General features: G+C 48.4%; 1 protein-coding gene across 6 annotated transcripts in view; it reads left to right on the forward strand.

Moving 5' to 3' along the window:
* RGS9 (regulator of G protein signaling 9) overlaps window positions 1–16,476 on the forward strand; it is a 99,196-nt gene that overhangs the window by 22,402 nt on the left and 60,318 nt on the right. For 3 of the 6 annotated variants that reach the window (XM_003786183.1, XM_023511130.1, XM_012802975.1), the window contains exon 1: window positions 8,195–8,251. The exons of 2 other annotated variants lie outside the window; for them this stretch is intronic. In XM_003786183.1, coding sequence (XP_003786231.1) covers window positions 8,195–8,251 — 57 coding nt within the window. Of the gene's footprint in view, window positions 1–8,194; window positions 8,252–16,476 lie in introns of those variants that run through there. One more of the 6 variants, XM_012802976.1, reaches the window with a different exon arrangement.

Raw genomic sequence — 16,476 nt, forward strand, 5'->3', positions numbered from 1 at the left:
GTGGGGGAGGAGCATCTGTGATTGGCAGAAACACTCAGGAAACCACAAACCTCCAGGTGGATCTTGAGGGCCAGTGTCAGCAGAGGACTCTGGCGGGCATGCCTTCTGTTTCAGTATCCTTTGCAGGATGTGTGTGTTTGACAAAGCAAAGGGCTTCAGTAAGATGCATACAAATGACGTGCACCAAGCACTACATTTTCCTGGGGTCTCTTTTCCTAATGTGGGTCTGTCTTATCCACCCGTGCCACACCCATCCCTCTGTGATCACTTGTGGCAGGAGTGGTTGGGGTATGTCGATGGTATCGTTCAGCTCTTTTGAGTGTTTGCTATGTGGAATCTCTTTGGGGAGGCTGACCTAATAAGGAACCTTGCTTTTTAAGGAGCACTAGCTCCCCTCTGCCACTCTTCAGGGCTCATGGAGCTTTTTATTCTACTTAGAATACTGATGTGATAGGATTTTACAATCAGAGAGGACTTTTGAATTCACCAAGTATGATACTTTCTTATTACCTGTAAGAAACTAGACAATCACAAGGTTTAGATAATTTGATCAAGGGTGCAAATCCAGCTAATTCCTAGGGACCTGAAAGCAGATCAGTGGTGTGTGGGGACAGCAGAAGGGAGGGACTGGGAAGGGTCACAAGGAGACTTTTTTGGGGGGATGGATTTGTTTCCTGTCTTAAGTGTGTGGCTGGGTTCAGGGCTGTATACATAGATCAAAAGTTACCAAGTTATGCACTTTAAATGTATGATTATCATATGCCAATTTTGCCTCAATAAAAACCTGAATCAAAGCCACCCATTTGGTCAGAGGCAGAGCAGGGATCAGAACCTTGTTCCTTAACCCCAGTGCTGTCTTAAAACCACAGCCTGTATCAAGTTGTAGACATGTCTTTTCCCATAGTGTTGGGTCTTTTTTTTGAGACTGAGCCTTGCTCTGTCATCCTGTCTAAAGTGCCATGGCATCTCACAGCAACCTTCAACTCCTGGGTTCAAGCGATCTTCCTGCCTCAGTTTCCCAAGTAGCTGGGACTAAAGGCACCCAAAACAACATCCAGCTAATTCCCCCCCTATTTTTAGTATAGACAGGGTCTTGCTCTTGCTCAGGCTGGTCTCACTCTCCTGAGCTCAAGGGATCCTCCTGCCTTGGCCTCCCAGAAGGCTAGGATTACAGGTGTGAGCTGCCAAGCCCAGCCCATAGTGTTGTTTACAAATTCGGTGTTTTCCAACCTTTATGGAAAGAAGTATGGAGAATTCTGAACTAAAAGTTGAACTTCCATTTGATCGTGCAATTTCATTACTAGATATCTACCCAGGAGAACAAAAATCATTTTACCACAAAGACATTTGCACCAGAATGTTTACTGCAGCCCGATTTATAATGGCCAAGTTGTGAAAGCAACCTAAGTGCCTATCATTCCATGAATGGATCAACAAACTGTGGCATCTGTATACCATGGAGTACCATTCAGCTATAAGAAAAGATGAAGACTTCACATTTTTTATGTTTACTTGAATGGAGTTGATTTCTTTTTTTCGAGACCGAGTCTCATTATGTCACCTTCGGTAGAGTGCTACAGCATCGCAGCTCACAGCAACCTCAAACTCTTGGACTCAAGTGATTCTCTTGCCTCAGCTTCCCAGTAGCTGGGACGACAGGCATCCATCACAATGCCCAACTATTTTTTTGTTATTGTCATTGTTGTTTAGCAGGCTCTGGCTGGTTCAAACCCACCAGCCCTGGTGCATGTGGCTGGCTTCCTAACCACTGAGCTGTGGGCACCCAGCCTGAAACACATACTTCTTAGTAAAGAATCTCCAGAATGGAAATAATCAATACTAGTATGAAACCAATATATAAACAATTACATGCCCACATGAATAAGGGGAGAGAGAAGGGGGAGGGCTATTGGCAGGAGAAGAGAGGGCAGTTGTGCACTACTGTGCATAGCGTGAAGGTGTTCAGCACATCCCCTGGGTGATGGGTTCAACTACAACTTGAACTCTACCTTGGAAGTGAGAACAATGTAGCCTAAAAATTTGTAACCTCATTTTTACAAATATATATATTTTTATTATTGAGGATTCATTGAGGGTACAGAGAACCAGGTTACGCTGATTGCATTTGTTAGGTAAAGTCCCTCTTATAATTGTGTCCTGCCTCCAAGAGGTGTGTCACACCCTGTGACTCTCCACTCCCCTCCCCTCTTCCCTGTCTTTGCTCCCTACCCACCATGTACTACTCATCAATGGTCCGCATATCAGAATTGAGTACATTGGATTCTTGCTTCTCCATTCTTGTGATGCTTTACTAAGCAGAATGTGTTCCAATTCAATTCAGGTTAATACAAAAGATGTAAAGTCTCCATCTTTTTTAATGGCAGAATAGTATTCCATGGTATCATATACCACAGCTTGTTAATCCATTCCGGGGGGGGGGGGCATTTAGGCTCTTTCCAAAGTTTGGCGATTGTAAATTGAGCTGTAAGTCCCATTACTGGGCATCTACTTAGAAGGAAAAATATCATGGTACCCTCATATTAATTTGAAAAAAAAAAAACCTCTGTATTCTCCAATTGTTTATAATGAAACATAATAACAGCCTTACAAAAACTGCAGCAGAGGCTGCTCCACAGTTCCCATCTGACCGGTCCTCGGGTAGAAGTGTACCCCACAGGACTGGGAGGGGGCTGGGGGCACAGCAAGGTGTGATTTTGTTCTTTTTTCCTATGTTCATCTCCAGCAAGGCCTGTGAAACGTGTCCTCTCTAAATAAATCTGATGAATTTAATCTAGAAAAAGTAAGATAAGAGGAATGGAGTTTCTATCACAAAAGGGTGGTCCCCATAGGTCAAATATGAATAGTTTCGGGTGGCGCCTGTGGCTCAAGGAGTCGAGTACTGGCCCCATATACCAGGGATAGTGGGTTCAAGCCTGGCCCTGGCCAAAACTGCAAAGAAAAAAATATATATATGAATAGTTTCTGCACAACCCCTGGGTGAGGAAGAAGCAGGGAGTCTTCCAGGAGTTCTATCTCCTCTTTCTCTCTTGCCTCCCCTGACCCCCATCAAACACCCAGAGCCACCAGGTATGGCAGGATGCCAAGGTCCAAAATCCCTTTTGTGGAGAAGGTGAAAGTGCAGGAAGAAGGGCAGGTGCGTCCACCCCTCACCTCCCTCTGCTGCTGGACTGGGCTGACCCATGAGGTGGACGGAAATGCTGCCAGTGGCCCAGGGTGCTAGCAGAGTTGGGAGAAAATGCCCCGGGGTTCCCCACCAGACTGTGTCTTCATGAGTTATTGGTTCTCTAAATAGGAGCTAGGCAGAAACATTCATCCATCTAAGGGTTTTGTTGTTGTTGCTTTTAAAAGATTAAAAGCCAACTACAAATGTAACATACACTTGTAACAGTTTCAAACAAGACAGAATTATATGAAGTGAATGGGGAGTGGCCCAGGGAGTTAGGTGACTTTGATACTGTTCCTGTCCAAGTCAGAGATGTCTGCTGGTGCAGGTGTGGGAGGTGCTGTTACCACGCTGTCCAAAGTCCTTGGGGACACACGATGAACTCTGAGACTTCTCTGGGCGTTCACACAATCACAGACGTGTAACTCGTCGGGCTGCTTCTTTGCAGTGTGGCTTCCCTGTGTCTCCCCCCTACTCCCCGCCCCCAAGTCCTTTGTGCTTCTCCACCTGACTCCATATTCTGGGAGGCTGACCCCAAAGTGTCACCCAGACGCCGTTGCCCTCTGGATCCAGGTCAGGACTGACCAATGGGAGCTATCCACAGGAGACCCAGTGAGACCGTGAGAGAGCCATGGTGTTTATCCCCAGGCTTCCTGTCTGGCAGTGGCTGTTGTCCTGGATGCATGGCTCTGACTCTCCACCCCATGGTGCCTAGACAGTGGTTAAGGGTGGCCCACAGTTGCTATTCTCTGGGGCCTCAACCTCCCTTAGAGGCTGCACCTTTTATAAGAACTGTCTGCCTGGAAGCCTCTGATGCAGACATCATATTGGAATTAATGGTTTAAGTTTAGCATCCGTTCCCACACAGCGAGAGAGCGCAGACGCAGGGAGCCTGTCTTTTTAGGCGTGGCAGCTTTAGCACTCAGCACAAGGTTGAGTTGACCCGGGGTGTTGGGACACCTGATTGACATGATCTTAGATCTGGGTGCTAAAGGGCACTGCTGATCGTATGTGCCATTTAGACAACCTCAGTGTACCTGGATGAGGTTTTCTCCTTTGGGGGACAAGGTCCAGGACTACGTAGATCACCTTGTGTAATGTCCAGGGCAGCTTGACTCCAGTTTAGGGCCTGAATCACACCCTTCGATTCAGGACACCAATAATGATGGTGAGGCTGGGATGTCCCTTTACCTGACTGAATCCCAGGAGGATTTTACTGTAGTACTATGTCCCTCTGCCATATTGCAATGTAATATTTGCTTTTTTTGGTCAATCTTTTTACTGAGGAATAGTTTACACTCAACAACATGCTCTAATTTTAAGAATGGAGTTGGATCAGTTTTGATGAACTTATTTACCTGTATGACCTCCAGTCTCATCATGACCCCCCCCACACACAAACCACCCCAGTCCTTGCCTGTACGTGTTTTTTTATGCTGTTTTTGGTACAAAACCTTCGCCCCTTCACCTGGTTGACTTCCTGTCTTCCTCAAAGACTCCTCCTCCAGGATGTCTCCCTGATCCACTCAGGCTGGAGAAGATTCCTTTCTACAAAGTCCTGTATTGCATCGACTGCATCTCCATCATCTGTAGATTTTGTTTTATAGCATTTTTGTTTAAGAATTCTTCTCCCCCTTTAAACTGTGAGCTCCTTGAGGCAGGCACCGGGTCATTTTCTGCTTTGGATTCCAGAATCTAGCATAATGCCTGGCACACGATATGTTTGTTGTTTAAATAAACAGGAGAATTAAATCAGGTTTGTTTTTTTTTTTCTAGGACACGTGCATGATACTTTTAATGCCATATTACACATTGGGTCTTTCTTTCTTTTCTTTCTTTCTTTTTTTTTTTTTTTTGCAGCTTTTGGCCAGGGCTGGGTTTGAACCCACCACCTCCAGTATATGGGGCTGGTGCCCTACCCTTTTGAGCCACAGGCACTGCCCTCTTTTTTTTTTTTTTTTTTTTGAGACAGGGTTTCACTCTGTGCCCTGGATAGAGTGCCATGGAGTCATAGCTCACCGCAACCTCAAACTCTTGGGCTCAAATGATTGTTCTGCCTCAGCCTTCCAAGTAGCTGGGGCTACAGGTGACACCATGACAACTAGCTAATTTTTCTATTTTTCGCAGAGATGGAGTCTTCTTTTGCTCAGGCTGGTCTCGAACTCCTGAGCTCAGCAATCCACCTGCCTCGGCCCCCCAGAGTGCTAGGATTACAGATGTAAGCACCTCACTTAGCCCCACATTGCATCTTTCAGTTGCAGGAAACAAAGACACAGATATATGGGGGGATTATAAAGACACCCTTGCTTGAGGAAAGACATCCATTCAGAGGAGGCAGAGGGGCCTGTCTGCCCCATGGCCCTTCCATTGCTCTCTACCCGTTTTGTTCATTTACTTTCCTTTTCTGACTGCCTTCCTCTGCTCGCCTTTCATTTCTGCTTCCTCATAAAGTCAGCCTGCCTCTGGTCTCAGTTTCCTCTGGCCCTACCTTGATCTCTATCTGACTCAAGTTGACATTTGCAAACTATGACAGGCTACTCTAAGTTTTTCAGATTTACATCACGGCAGCACCACAGTGGCCTCTGGGTTACAGTATCCTTGGTCCAATGAGCTCAGAGTATGTCCCATAAAACGAGGTTGCATCGGCAGCTGGGACTGTTAGGAGAAGGGGCGGGGAGGACGGTGGCAGGCGTTCTGAGGCCTCGCCTACCCTGTTGCTGAGCGAAGTTCCTTGTATTTGTGCACCTCTTTGCTCCTGAATAATTTCTCTTCCTTCATCTTAGGAAAGGTACTTATCTTCTTTCTTCTTAGAGTGTATAGAATTAAAGAATGCTGCTGGACTTGGTGATACATGCTTCTAGTCCCATCTACTCAGCTGAGATGGAAGGATCACATGAGGCCAGAAGGTTGAGACCAGAATGGTCAGAGTCCTGTCTCCAAAAAAAAAAAATAAATAAAATAAAATAAAAGGAATCAAGGGATATTGAAGCTGGAAGGAACTTGATAGTTCTGCTCTGGCATATTCTAGCATATGCTCTGTGTAACACTGGGCCCAAAAGATGCTCCATGAGAAAAAGTCCAGACACTATGACCTTCCTTGGATCTCAGCTCACACTAGGAATGTTCTTCTCAGTGGTCTAGTTTGCTTGGCACGATCTCTGTACTTCTGCACAGATGAATCTCTGCAGGGTCCAGAGGCCTCTAAATTCCTTTGAATTATGGACTCAAACCACAAACCCCTCAAAATTGTTTGTAAACTTCAGTGTTGTGTGAAGGTACACGTGTGCGTGTGTGTATACACATGAGCATGTTTCCTGAAAGTGTCCATAGCTGTCATCAGATTATCACAGGTAAATACGGCCCTCTCAAAAATGGACTGGGGCTGGGTGTGGTGGCTTGTGCCCACACTCTGAGCTCACCAGCAAAGTAAGACCCTATCTTTACTAAAAGTAGGACAATTAGCCCGGTGTAATGGTGGGTGCCTGTAATCCTGGCTACTGGGCAGGAAGATCACTTGAGGCCAGAAATTTGATGTTGCTGTAAGCTAGGCTGATGTCATGGCACTCTAGCCCAGGTAACAGAGCAAGACTCTGTCTAGAAAACAGAAACAAAATAATAATAATAAAAAAAAAACAGAGCAAGAAATTGGTTGACTGTGCCTTCCAAAGGCAAACCTCTTTTTGCTCTCTCCCAACTTTGAACATTTTACCTACTACCCTTGACAACCATCAATTACAAGTAGAAGGAAGTGCTTTACATGACAGTGCAGAAAGGCTTTCGATGATGACTTAGAGGGTGAACCCTTTCATTTTTCTAGAGATGAGAACACCAAGATGGTGATGGATCAACGTAGGTTCATCAGTTGTAACGGATGTCCCACTCTGGTGGGGACCTACTCAGGGGCGAGGCTCTGAGGAGAGTGGATTTGTGGGACATCTCTACACCTTCTGCTCAATTTTGCACTGAATCTAAAACTGTGTCAAAAATAAAGTCTATTAAAAACAAACCAAAAACTCTGAGAACCGGAGAAGTAAATTATAGCACGCCCAAGGCCAGCTGGCTAGTTTACTAGGGACTACCGCCTTCCTCTGTTCTTTCCTCACTTTCTGTCTTTCTTCTTTTATTTATTTATGTATTTATTTATTTTTTTGAGTCTAGCTCTGTCGCCAGGGTTAGAGTGCCATGGCCTCAGCCTAGCTCACAACAACCTCAAACTCCTGAGTTCAAGTGATCCTCCTGCCTCAGCCTGTCCAGTAGCTGGAACTACAGGCGTCTGCAACAATGCCTGGCTCATTATTTATTTATTTATTTAATTTATTTAGACAGAGTGTCACTTTGTCACCCTGGGTAGAGTGCTGAGGCATCATAGCTCACAGCAACCTCAAACTTCTGGGCTCAAGCCATCCTCCTGCCTCAGCCTCCCAAGTAGCTGGGACTACTTCTGTAGGATATTACGATCCCATTTTAAAATTTGTTACTTGTTAGATGATAAAATTTATTTTTAGAGATTTTAAGAAACGTGCCCAAGGCTACCGGCTTAACTAGTGGCAGAGCTGGCACCGGAAAGCCCGTCTTTTCCGCAGCGCTTCATCAGGGAGGGCTCTTTGCCCCAAGTCTGTACACAAATCCGCCTGAGGCTATAAAGCCATCTCCCTGCGACAGGTCCTCCCGCCCGCTGGCCCTGACCTGCTCTGGCACTTGAGCCTCCGCGGGGCGCAGGCGGAGCAGGACACCGCCCCCTCGTGGCGGGTGGGCGCACGCGCAGCGTATGCTAATGAGCCCGCGGCGCCGCTCGCCGATTGGCTGGCGCGGGTTCCAGAGGCTCCCGGAGCCGGCGGGCGCCCAGCGAGCGTCGAGTGGCCGCAGGCGGCAGCCCGCGCCCTGCCCTGCCCGCCCCGCCGCCTAGCTGCCGACGCCCGGGCCCGGCGAGGCGCCCTGGCCTTTGACTTGGGGGCAACTTGCTCTCCCCTCCCATCAGTGCGCTGATCGTGAATTCATCCGGGGTCCAGGATGACAATCCGACACCAAGGCCAGCAGTACAGGCCGAGGATGGCATTTCTGCAGAAGGTAACCCTGGTGCCCACCTGGGCCCTGACGGTGGGCGGGGACGCAACTCTGGGGAGTGTGGTTGAGCTGCTGGGCAGGACGGGGGGAGGGGGCGTCGCTTTGGTCTCTTTGTGCGACTTGATCTTATTAATTGACTAATTGTCTGTGTGTGTCGCTATTGAAGACTGTACTAATTAGGTTTTCATGTCTCCGTTCATAGTGGAGACTGCAAGGCCAGCGCTGATGGTCTAGAGTGAAAACAACCTGTTACTTGGAGAGGAGGGTGCCCGAGACAGTTCAGCCGAGGCTTTGTCAGATTTGAGACAGCCTGCTGATATTGTTATGAGACACCCAGACGTTTCATCAACAGTTTTTTCCATTTTTTCTGATTCAAGATTGCAGTATGTTAAAATGTGTGTCTGTGTACACTTTTACCATAAGAAAGTGTTCTTTTTGGAGGACAAAGGGCCACCCCGTTTACAACGCGGTGAGACCTGTCCTTTGAGTGTATATGTCTGTATTTCTCCCTTTTCCTGTGCTGGCTGCAGAAATGGGAACCTTTTCTCCTCTGTTGCAAATGCTTTCTCAAACCAAGTGGGGAGGCATGAAGTGTCTATCCTGGATGGACATGTGGGAGGTGGAATGCACTGGTAGGGCTATGTGTCTGGGGACAAAGTGGTTCATTTTGTTCTGAGCTTCTGAGATAACTGGTGTCAGAAGAGATCTATGGAGGATTAAGTCCCAGATTACTTGTTTGCCCTTGCTCCCACCCACAGCCACTTTCCACAGTGCAGTGTCTATCTTCTTAGGCTTATCTCATTTCAGAGAATTAGCTGAGTGTTTGGGACAAGCTGGGCCCTTCCCTGAGCCCATGGAGCTTATGTAGATGGTAGAGTTGGGGACCAACTGTCCCAATTTGCCCGGGACTTTCAATACTAAAACCAGAATAGTCCTGGGCAAACTGGGACAGTTGGTCACACTCTGTCCCCCTACTTTAGGAAGTGGGGCTTTTATTCCAGGGAGCAGAGGTGTTAGGATTGTGTGTAAAACAGAGAGGCTGAATGTTGTCTAACTCGGAAAGCGCTCAGAGCCTATATTGCAGACAGCAGTTCCTAAAAGCAAGAGAAATCACCTGAGTCTGTCATCTAAAAAGTCTTAGATCATTTTCTGGGATTTATCCCATGATTGCCTTCTTCTCTCAGGACAGACTTGGAGCCTGAGAGTGTAATTGTCTGGAGATACACGGTTTGTTGATTGAAATCTAACATTCCTTGCTATCTGTTGCCTAGCAGATTCTCCTGTCTTTACCTTGGCCTTCTAACTGGTACCTTGGTCTTTAGCTTTGCCCCCCACTCCCCACCTCAACCTCCCCTCCTCCCCTCTAGGCCCTCTCCTTCATCTCAGCCCTTGCTTCTCCCCCAGCCCCCCTCCTCTACCTCAGCCTCCCCTCCCCAGCACCCCTCCTCTCCCCCAGTCTCTCCCCCTCTATATTTCTTCCCCCATCTGTGACATCCATCATACACTGGCTTTCCTTCTCAAACCAACTGTGCCCTCCTCAACCTGAAACCCTCCACTGGCTTCCCAGTTCATAAGATGAAGTCCAACCTTCTCAGTCTGGCCCCCCAGGATCCTGCTGTGACCCATATCTCAGGCTTTACCTTTCTACCCACTTTCAGCACCTGCCCTCCAGGAAACAGAGCACAGTAGCCACAGGACTCAGGGGTTCCTGCCTCGAAGGCCTCCTCACCTCTCTGGGAACCCTGTGCCCTTCTGTGCCTCGGGTCCCCTCTGCTGGGAAAGTCTTTTCTCTCCTTCTTCCTTCCTTAGTGAAGTCTGGTTCTTCCACCTCCTGAGCTGAGTGATATCCTCCTCTGTGTCCTGCTGATTCTGCTCTCCAGCGTCACTCTGTCCCTCTGCCTTGTGCCACAAGGGTCCTGGCTGTGTATTCCAAGGACCCTGGTCATGTCACAGAGTTCTTTAGTGTTGGGGATAGAATAATGGTCAGCAGAACAGGATTTAAGAGCTGGTGCCAAGGATGCTTACTGAGGAACCAGCTGCCCTAGGTGTCCAGCCTTCTAGAGAAGGGCCTAGACCAGAGGAATGTGGACCTGGGTGCCTCCATCGTGAGCACTGATTCAATGCCTTATCTCATCTATTCCATAAGCCAGCAGCTACGATCGCCATTTACAGAGGGATGAAATGAGACTTAGAGAGATTAAGCGACTTGCCAGTCACACAGCCACTAACTGGTGAAACCAGAAAAAAAGTACAGGAGTGGTCTTCTTTTGTTCTCAAATGTGATGCAGCACTCTGGACTTTCCCATGATGTAGGGCAGAGCACAGGGGCTGTGGGAAGTCCTGGCTAAATGGGCTTGGGGGCACAGAGCTGAAGACTTTGTCCAGGCAGAGAGGAAAGGCAAAGTATTCCAGGCAGAGGGAACAGCGTGTGCTGAGGCACAGAGGCCTGGGAAACCTGGTGGGTTTGAGGACGTGTTGTTCTGCAATGGATGGAGTTCGGAGTACAAGGGAGTGGGAGGCTGGAAAGGGAGGCTGACGTAGAGGGGTCCTCATGCACCTTCGGAACCTTTTGAAGGTGGCTTTTTGTAGGGAGAGCCATGGCAGAATTTGGAATAGGCAAATGATATGACAGATTTGCCTGTTAGGTGTGAGCAAGAGGCATGGATGGGATGTCTTCCCTTCCCTGACTCGGGGTCCTCCTGTGCTCCCTGCAACTCCAGCCACTTGGGAAACAGCAGTTTCTCACGGGCAGGGGGGAGTGGTGCTGGTAAGAAGAGCGGGTCCTTCTCCTGTAATTCCCTCTCCTGCAACTGTTTTCACACCTGTGCCCATCTGAGGCATGCTGCAGCCCGGGTGAGCATGCCCACCAGCCAAGCTGCCACCACCTCTGCCACCTGGGCTTGTTCAGTTGTGGCGGGAGGAGGTGCAGGGCTGGCCTGTCCATGGCTTTGCTAGGGGATCAGCTGATGACACGCAATTGACAGGCAAGCACAGGTGGGTGGCCTCCTGTGGCTCTGACACCCACGGGCTCCTGTTCTGATGCTGGCCATCCCCCTCTATGCTCCCTTCCCTGCCAGGCCCAGCCAGCACTGCCCTTGACATTCACCGTGGGGCTGACTGTCTTGGTGCCACCTGGAGAAGCCTTCTGCTAGACAGCTTTGTTTTCCCCTGTGGCTTCTGGCAAGTCTTTTTACTTGGAAAGGAAGTGCAGAAACAGACATAGTGAGGATCCCCGGGCACCGTGTGGTATCTCTTGTTTGTATTGATCGTTCTTGTATTCAGTACGTTCATAGTTGAGCACTGGTATGCTCGGCATGATGCCAGGAGCTGGGGACACTAAGGAGCTAAGAGTCTAGTAGAGAAAGACAAATGTATAAATTAGGAGAAAAAAGGAATTACATAGAGTTGGCAGACATTGTTAAAGGATGTGTAGAGTTCTCAGTGGGGAGTGGTCAGGTGTACCTGGGGAGCAGGAGCCTGGGAATTAGGACACGTTTCATGAGGGGGTTTGCAACTGAGGCAGGTAATAAAAGGTTGGTAGTTTTTGGCCAGGAGGATGGGATAAGTGACATTTCTGGCAAACACAATACTGGAGAGTGTGAAATAGCATGGTGGTTTGGAGGTTCCTTAGGGCTTGGGGTTGCTGGCCCTGAGTGGGCAGGAGGTGGGTTTGGAATTGATGGATGGGGAGGCAGGCAGGTAGGCCCAGAGCTGGAGGGCTTCATGTGTCAGGATAAAGAGTCTGAAGCTTTCTGGGTTTAATGAGAAGCTGTTTGAGGTTTTAAAATCAGTAATGTAGAAGATGCTTTGGTTTATATGCTAGAAAGACGATTCCAGGGAGAGGGTATGAGTACCTCACTCTGGTTGTGCTTTTAAAAATATTGACATCAAATCACTGTTTTTAGAGGCTCTGACTTATTTATACTTGGTCTGGAGGTGGAGCCCAAGCATTGGTCTTTTTATAAAAGCTTCTCAGGTAGTTGGAATGTGCAGCCAGGATGAAAGCATGGGGACATGTAGCAATGTCTGGGTACACTCTGGGTCATCACAGCAGGGGTGGGGTCCTCCTGGAATTTAGGGTAGAGGCCAGGGGTGCGACTAAACAGGAGAACCTCCCTACCCCTGCAAATAGTGGTTCAGCTGCAGTGTCACCAGAGGCTGGAGACAGGTGGAGGTTAAAAGGCAGAACTGCTAGTCCAGGAGGGAGGTTAGAAGATGTTCCACGGAGGCAGGGTTTGGTGGGCAGGTCAGAGATGTGTTGAAAACAAATGTGGAATCGACAGAAGTTGGCCACATTTCAGCAGGGGTCACCTGTACTGCTTCCTGGGCTTTTGCCCAGGGTGGGAAGAACAGACTTGGGGGAACAAACACTGAGACCTGGCGAAGGCCTAGTGCTCTAGAGTGTCTGGGGGACAGCGGGGTGAATGGCAGAGGTGGCCAGACTCCATGTAGCCAGGCTGATTAGCAGTAGCACACCCTCCCCTGTTAGAAAAGCAGGCCTGTCGTTGTGGGTCACTTTCCCCATCTTTGTATAAAAAGTACTGATTATTACTGCCCCCTTCCCAGCCTTCTCCGGCTTAAAGGAAAATTCCAGCCCCTGCCGTGAGTGACAGCTCCTTAGTGGGAGGAGGGTGTGGGTGTGCAGGTGGGATGCTGGAGCCATCAAAGCCGTCATTTCTGATCCTTCTGTGATGTGGGGTTCCAGGCAGGTCCGCAGTCCCACCTCTGAGCAGTGGCATCTGAGAGAGGAAGGGTGTGGCTGACATCCTGACCCTCTTGTCCCCACTGCAGGGTGAGCTGGGTGAGCAGGAGCCAAGCTGTGCACCATGAATATTCCGTCTGGGAAGGAGATGGGCTGACGCTTCTTGGGAGGAGCTGGGAAGCTGAGTCTGGTTGAGGAATGGGGGAATTGGTGTCGAGTGGGATTGCCCTCATCTCCAGTGGGACACCCATGGGGACACAAGGAGGGTGTGAGAGCCTGCAGCAGTTTGGAGCAGAAAAGGCAAGGACTTCCTGCTCTTTGGAGCACTTGGGAAACCACTGCAATTCTCTCCTCACTGTCAAGGGGAGGGAGTGTTTCTAACTGAGGTCAGAATGTAGACTCTGCAAAGTGCCACAAACTGAGTGGCTTAAGCAACAGAAATCCCTTTTGTCACAATTCTGGGGGCTACGAGTCTGACACCAAAGCGTGGCAGGGGTGGTTTCTTCTGTGCCTTCTCTCCTCTGCTTGTGGATGGCCATTTTCTCTCTGTGTCCTTACGTCACCTTCTCTCTGTACCCATTCATGTCCTAATCTCCTCTCATCAGGACACCAGTCATATGGGACTACAGTCCACCCATGGGACCTCACTTTTACCTTACTTACCTCTTTAAAGACTTTGTTTCCCCAAACAGTCACGTTCTGAGGTGTGGGAGTTAGGACATTGACACGTGAATTTGGGAGATGGGCACAGTTTAGTTCATAGAGCTGGAGTCTTGTGTCCCCGTCGGGTGACAGAGGGGACGCCTCAGAAGAATTTAGAAGGGGAAAGGCCTGCAGAGAATTAATCAGAATCCCAATAGGCTGAACTTCCTCAAAATGTTCCCAGGGCCATGCGTGTTGGGTACACCTATAGTTCCAGAGACACGGGAGGATTGCTTGAGCCCCACTGGTCAGGCTGCAGTGAGCTATGATAATACCACTGCGCTCCAGCCTGAGTGACAGGACGAGACCCTGTCTCTAAAAAACAGAAAGTTCCCGAGGTCCATGTGATGTTCCGTCCTCCCACCCAGCCCTTCCTTTCTGTGAAGGGTGGCACACCTGCTAGAAAGGAATCTGACTCCCCTCATTGTGTTTTTAAAATAACTCTCATTATTCCTCCTCTGAAGGTTATTTTCAAACTCTTTATAGCTAGATTTTTTTTTTTTTTAATGCAAAGACAAGGAATCAAATCTGCCAACTTTCTATTGGAGAAACTCAGATTCCTAACTTTTAAAAAAGTAGGATTTTATTTCTTCTCCACCCTATGGGCCCCCTGTTTGCATGAAATGATGTTGTTTCATTTAATAAAAAAATTTCTGAATCAGGCCGGGTGTGATGGCCCTTGCCTGTAATCCTAACCCTTTGGGAGGCTGAGGCAGAAGGATTGCTTGAGGCCAGGAACTCAAGACCAAGCTAGAGAGATCCCCATCTCTACAAAATACAAACATTAGCCAGGTGTTGGGGCAGGCACCTGTAGTCCTGGCTACTTTGGAGGCTGAGGCAGGAGGATCACTTGAGCACAGAAGTTTGAGGTTGTTGTGAGCTATGATCATGTCACAGCACTCTAGCCAGGGTGACAGAGTATCTCAAAGAAAATATACATATTTTGGAATAAATGCAGGCTTTCATCTGGTAGCTAATGTGGGAAAGGGGTGTTTTGGGCTCTCACATTAGAAAATCAGGCACTTCTTGGGGTACCATATAGATTGGAGGCCCACGGTTGGTTGAATGTTCTGGGAAAAGCCAGTGCATGGCTCCTACGCCATATATACCCTGGCCATCCCCAGGAGCAGCGGAGCCACTTCCCATGACCCTGCCCCAACAGTCCCCTGGGGTTGTCTCTGTTTCCCTCTCTGCTGCTGGCCCCGTGGCTGACCTAGTGACCTGAGATGCTGCCAGGTCCTGGCCCTGTGGCAGGGGAGGGACCGTGGATCTGAATGGAGCCTCCATGAGTAGTTTTTGGTTCAAAACCACTCTGTGAGCCAAGAAAGCATCTGTGCGGAGGATGCTCACAGTCAGCCTCGCACAGGGAATACTGGGGCTGCCTGGGTCTTGCACGCTGGCTGAGTTACTGGCATGTCCTCAGAGTGGCCTCCGCCGTGCACCTGACTCAGCCTGTTTCTTAAGATTGTGGTTCAGCTGCAAATACTGGTTGGGGAGCAAAGATTGAAATAGAAAATCCCATCCCTCTGCGTTGAGTTAGAACATCGTCCCACACTCCTTGGGAAGGTGGGCTCCTTCTAGCTTCAGGAGAAGGGTGCTTAGGTGGGAGGTGGTGGGTAGACATTTTCCATTCAGGGCTCCCTTGAATGATCCTTCACCTCTGATGTAGCTGTGTCAATCTATCTCTTTTTTATTAAAACAACCCCCCCCCCCACATTTAACTGATGGTGGTAAAAGCATTTTACATGAACTTTACCCTTTGAACGAAAGTTTAAGTGCACAATCAATGCTGCTAACTTGGGGAACAGTGTTGTACAGCAGATCTCTAGAACACACTCACCCTGCTTACCTGAAACTTTATGCCCATTGATTGGCAGCTCCCTTTTTCTCCTCCCACTCCCCACACCCTGGCAACCCTCTTTGATTCTATGAACTTGCCTACTAGATGGTTCGTGTGTGTGAAATTCTAATGACAGCCCTGTGGCTGGCTTATTTCACTTATCCTGCAGTCCTCCAGGTTTATCCACGTTGTTGCAGAATTTCCTTCTTTTTTAAGGACCAAACAATATTCCATTGTCTACATATGAGACATTTTTCTTTGTCTGTTCATCTGTCTATGGACTCGGAGGCTGTTTCCACATCTTGGCTAAGGTGAACAGTGCTACAGTGAAACATAGGGACGTATAGACGCTCTCCCAGATCCTGACTTCAATTCTTTTGGATATATATCCAGAAGTGGTATTGGAGGATCCTATGGTAGTTCTATTTTAAATTTTTTTGATGACCCTCTATACTGGTTTCCATAGCGGCCGCACCATCTTGCATTTCTACCAAGAGTGTGCAAGGCTCCAGTTTTAATCTGTTCCCTTTCCTGCACTGAGAAGCCCCGGTCCTTCTCACACCCTGGTGGAGTGTAGCCCGGTCCTCACCACTCCCTCTGTGCCCCCTCTGGGGATCATCTCTGCCAGTCTGCAATTGCTGGTTCATAAATAGCTGGTGCACAGCCCAGTGCTGAGCGCTTTCTATCCTTCATCCTATTTAGTCCTCATGACATCTCTGTGATGATGTAGATACTGTTGTAATCTCTACAGAGCAACAAGTCTTAGGGAAGTTCAGCAGTTAACCTAAGGTCTGTAGCTTCTAAACTGGAGCAGGGACTGGGACTGAGCTTTCTCTGTGCCCAGATTCCTAGCTTGTGTATTAGTTAACTTTTCATTTGCCCATAATTTTCTCCCTAACTCTCCAGGGTCTGGGAGCATATCTTTTACCCTGTTAAATCCTCACTTAATACATGCTCAATAAATTTTTTTTTTTTTTTTTTTTT

Source organism: Otolemur garnettii, unplaced genomic scaffold, assembly GCF_000181295.1.
Source record: "Otolemur garnettii isolate 467f Iridium unplaced genomic scaffold, OtoGar3 scaffold00018, whole genome shotgun sequence".
Taxonomy (NCBI): domain Eukaryota; kingdom Metazoa; phylum Chordata; class Mammalia; order Primates; family Galagidae; genus Otolemur; species Otolemur garnettii.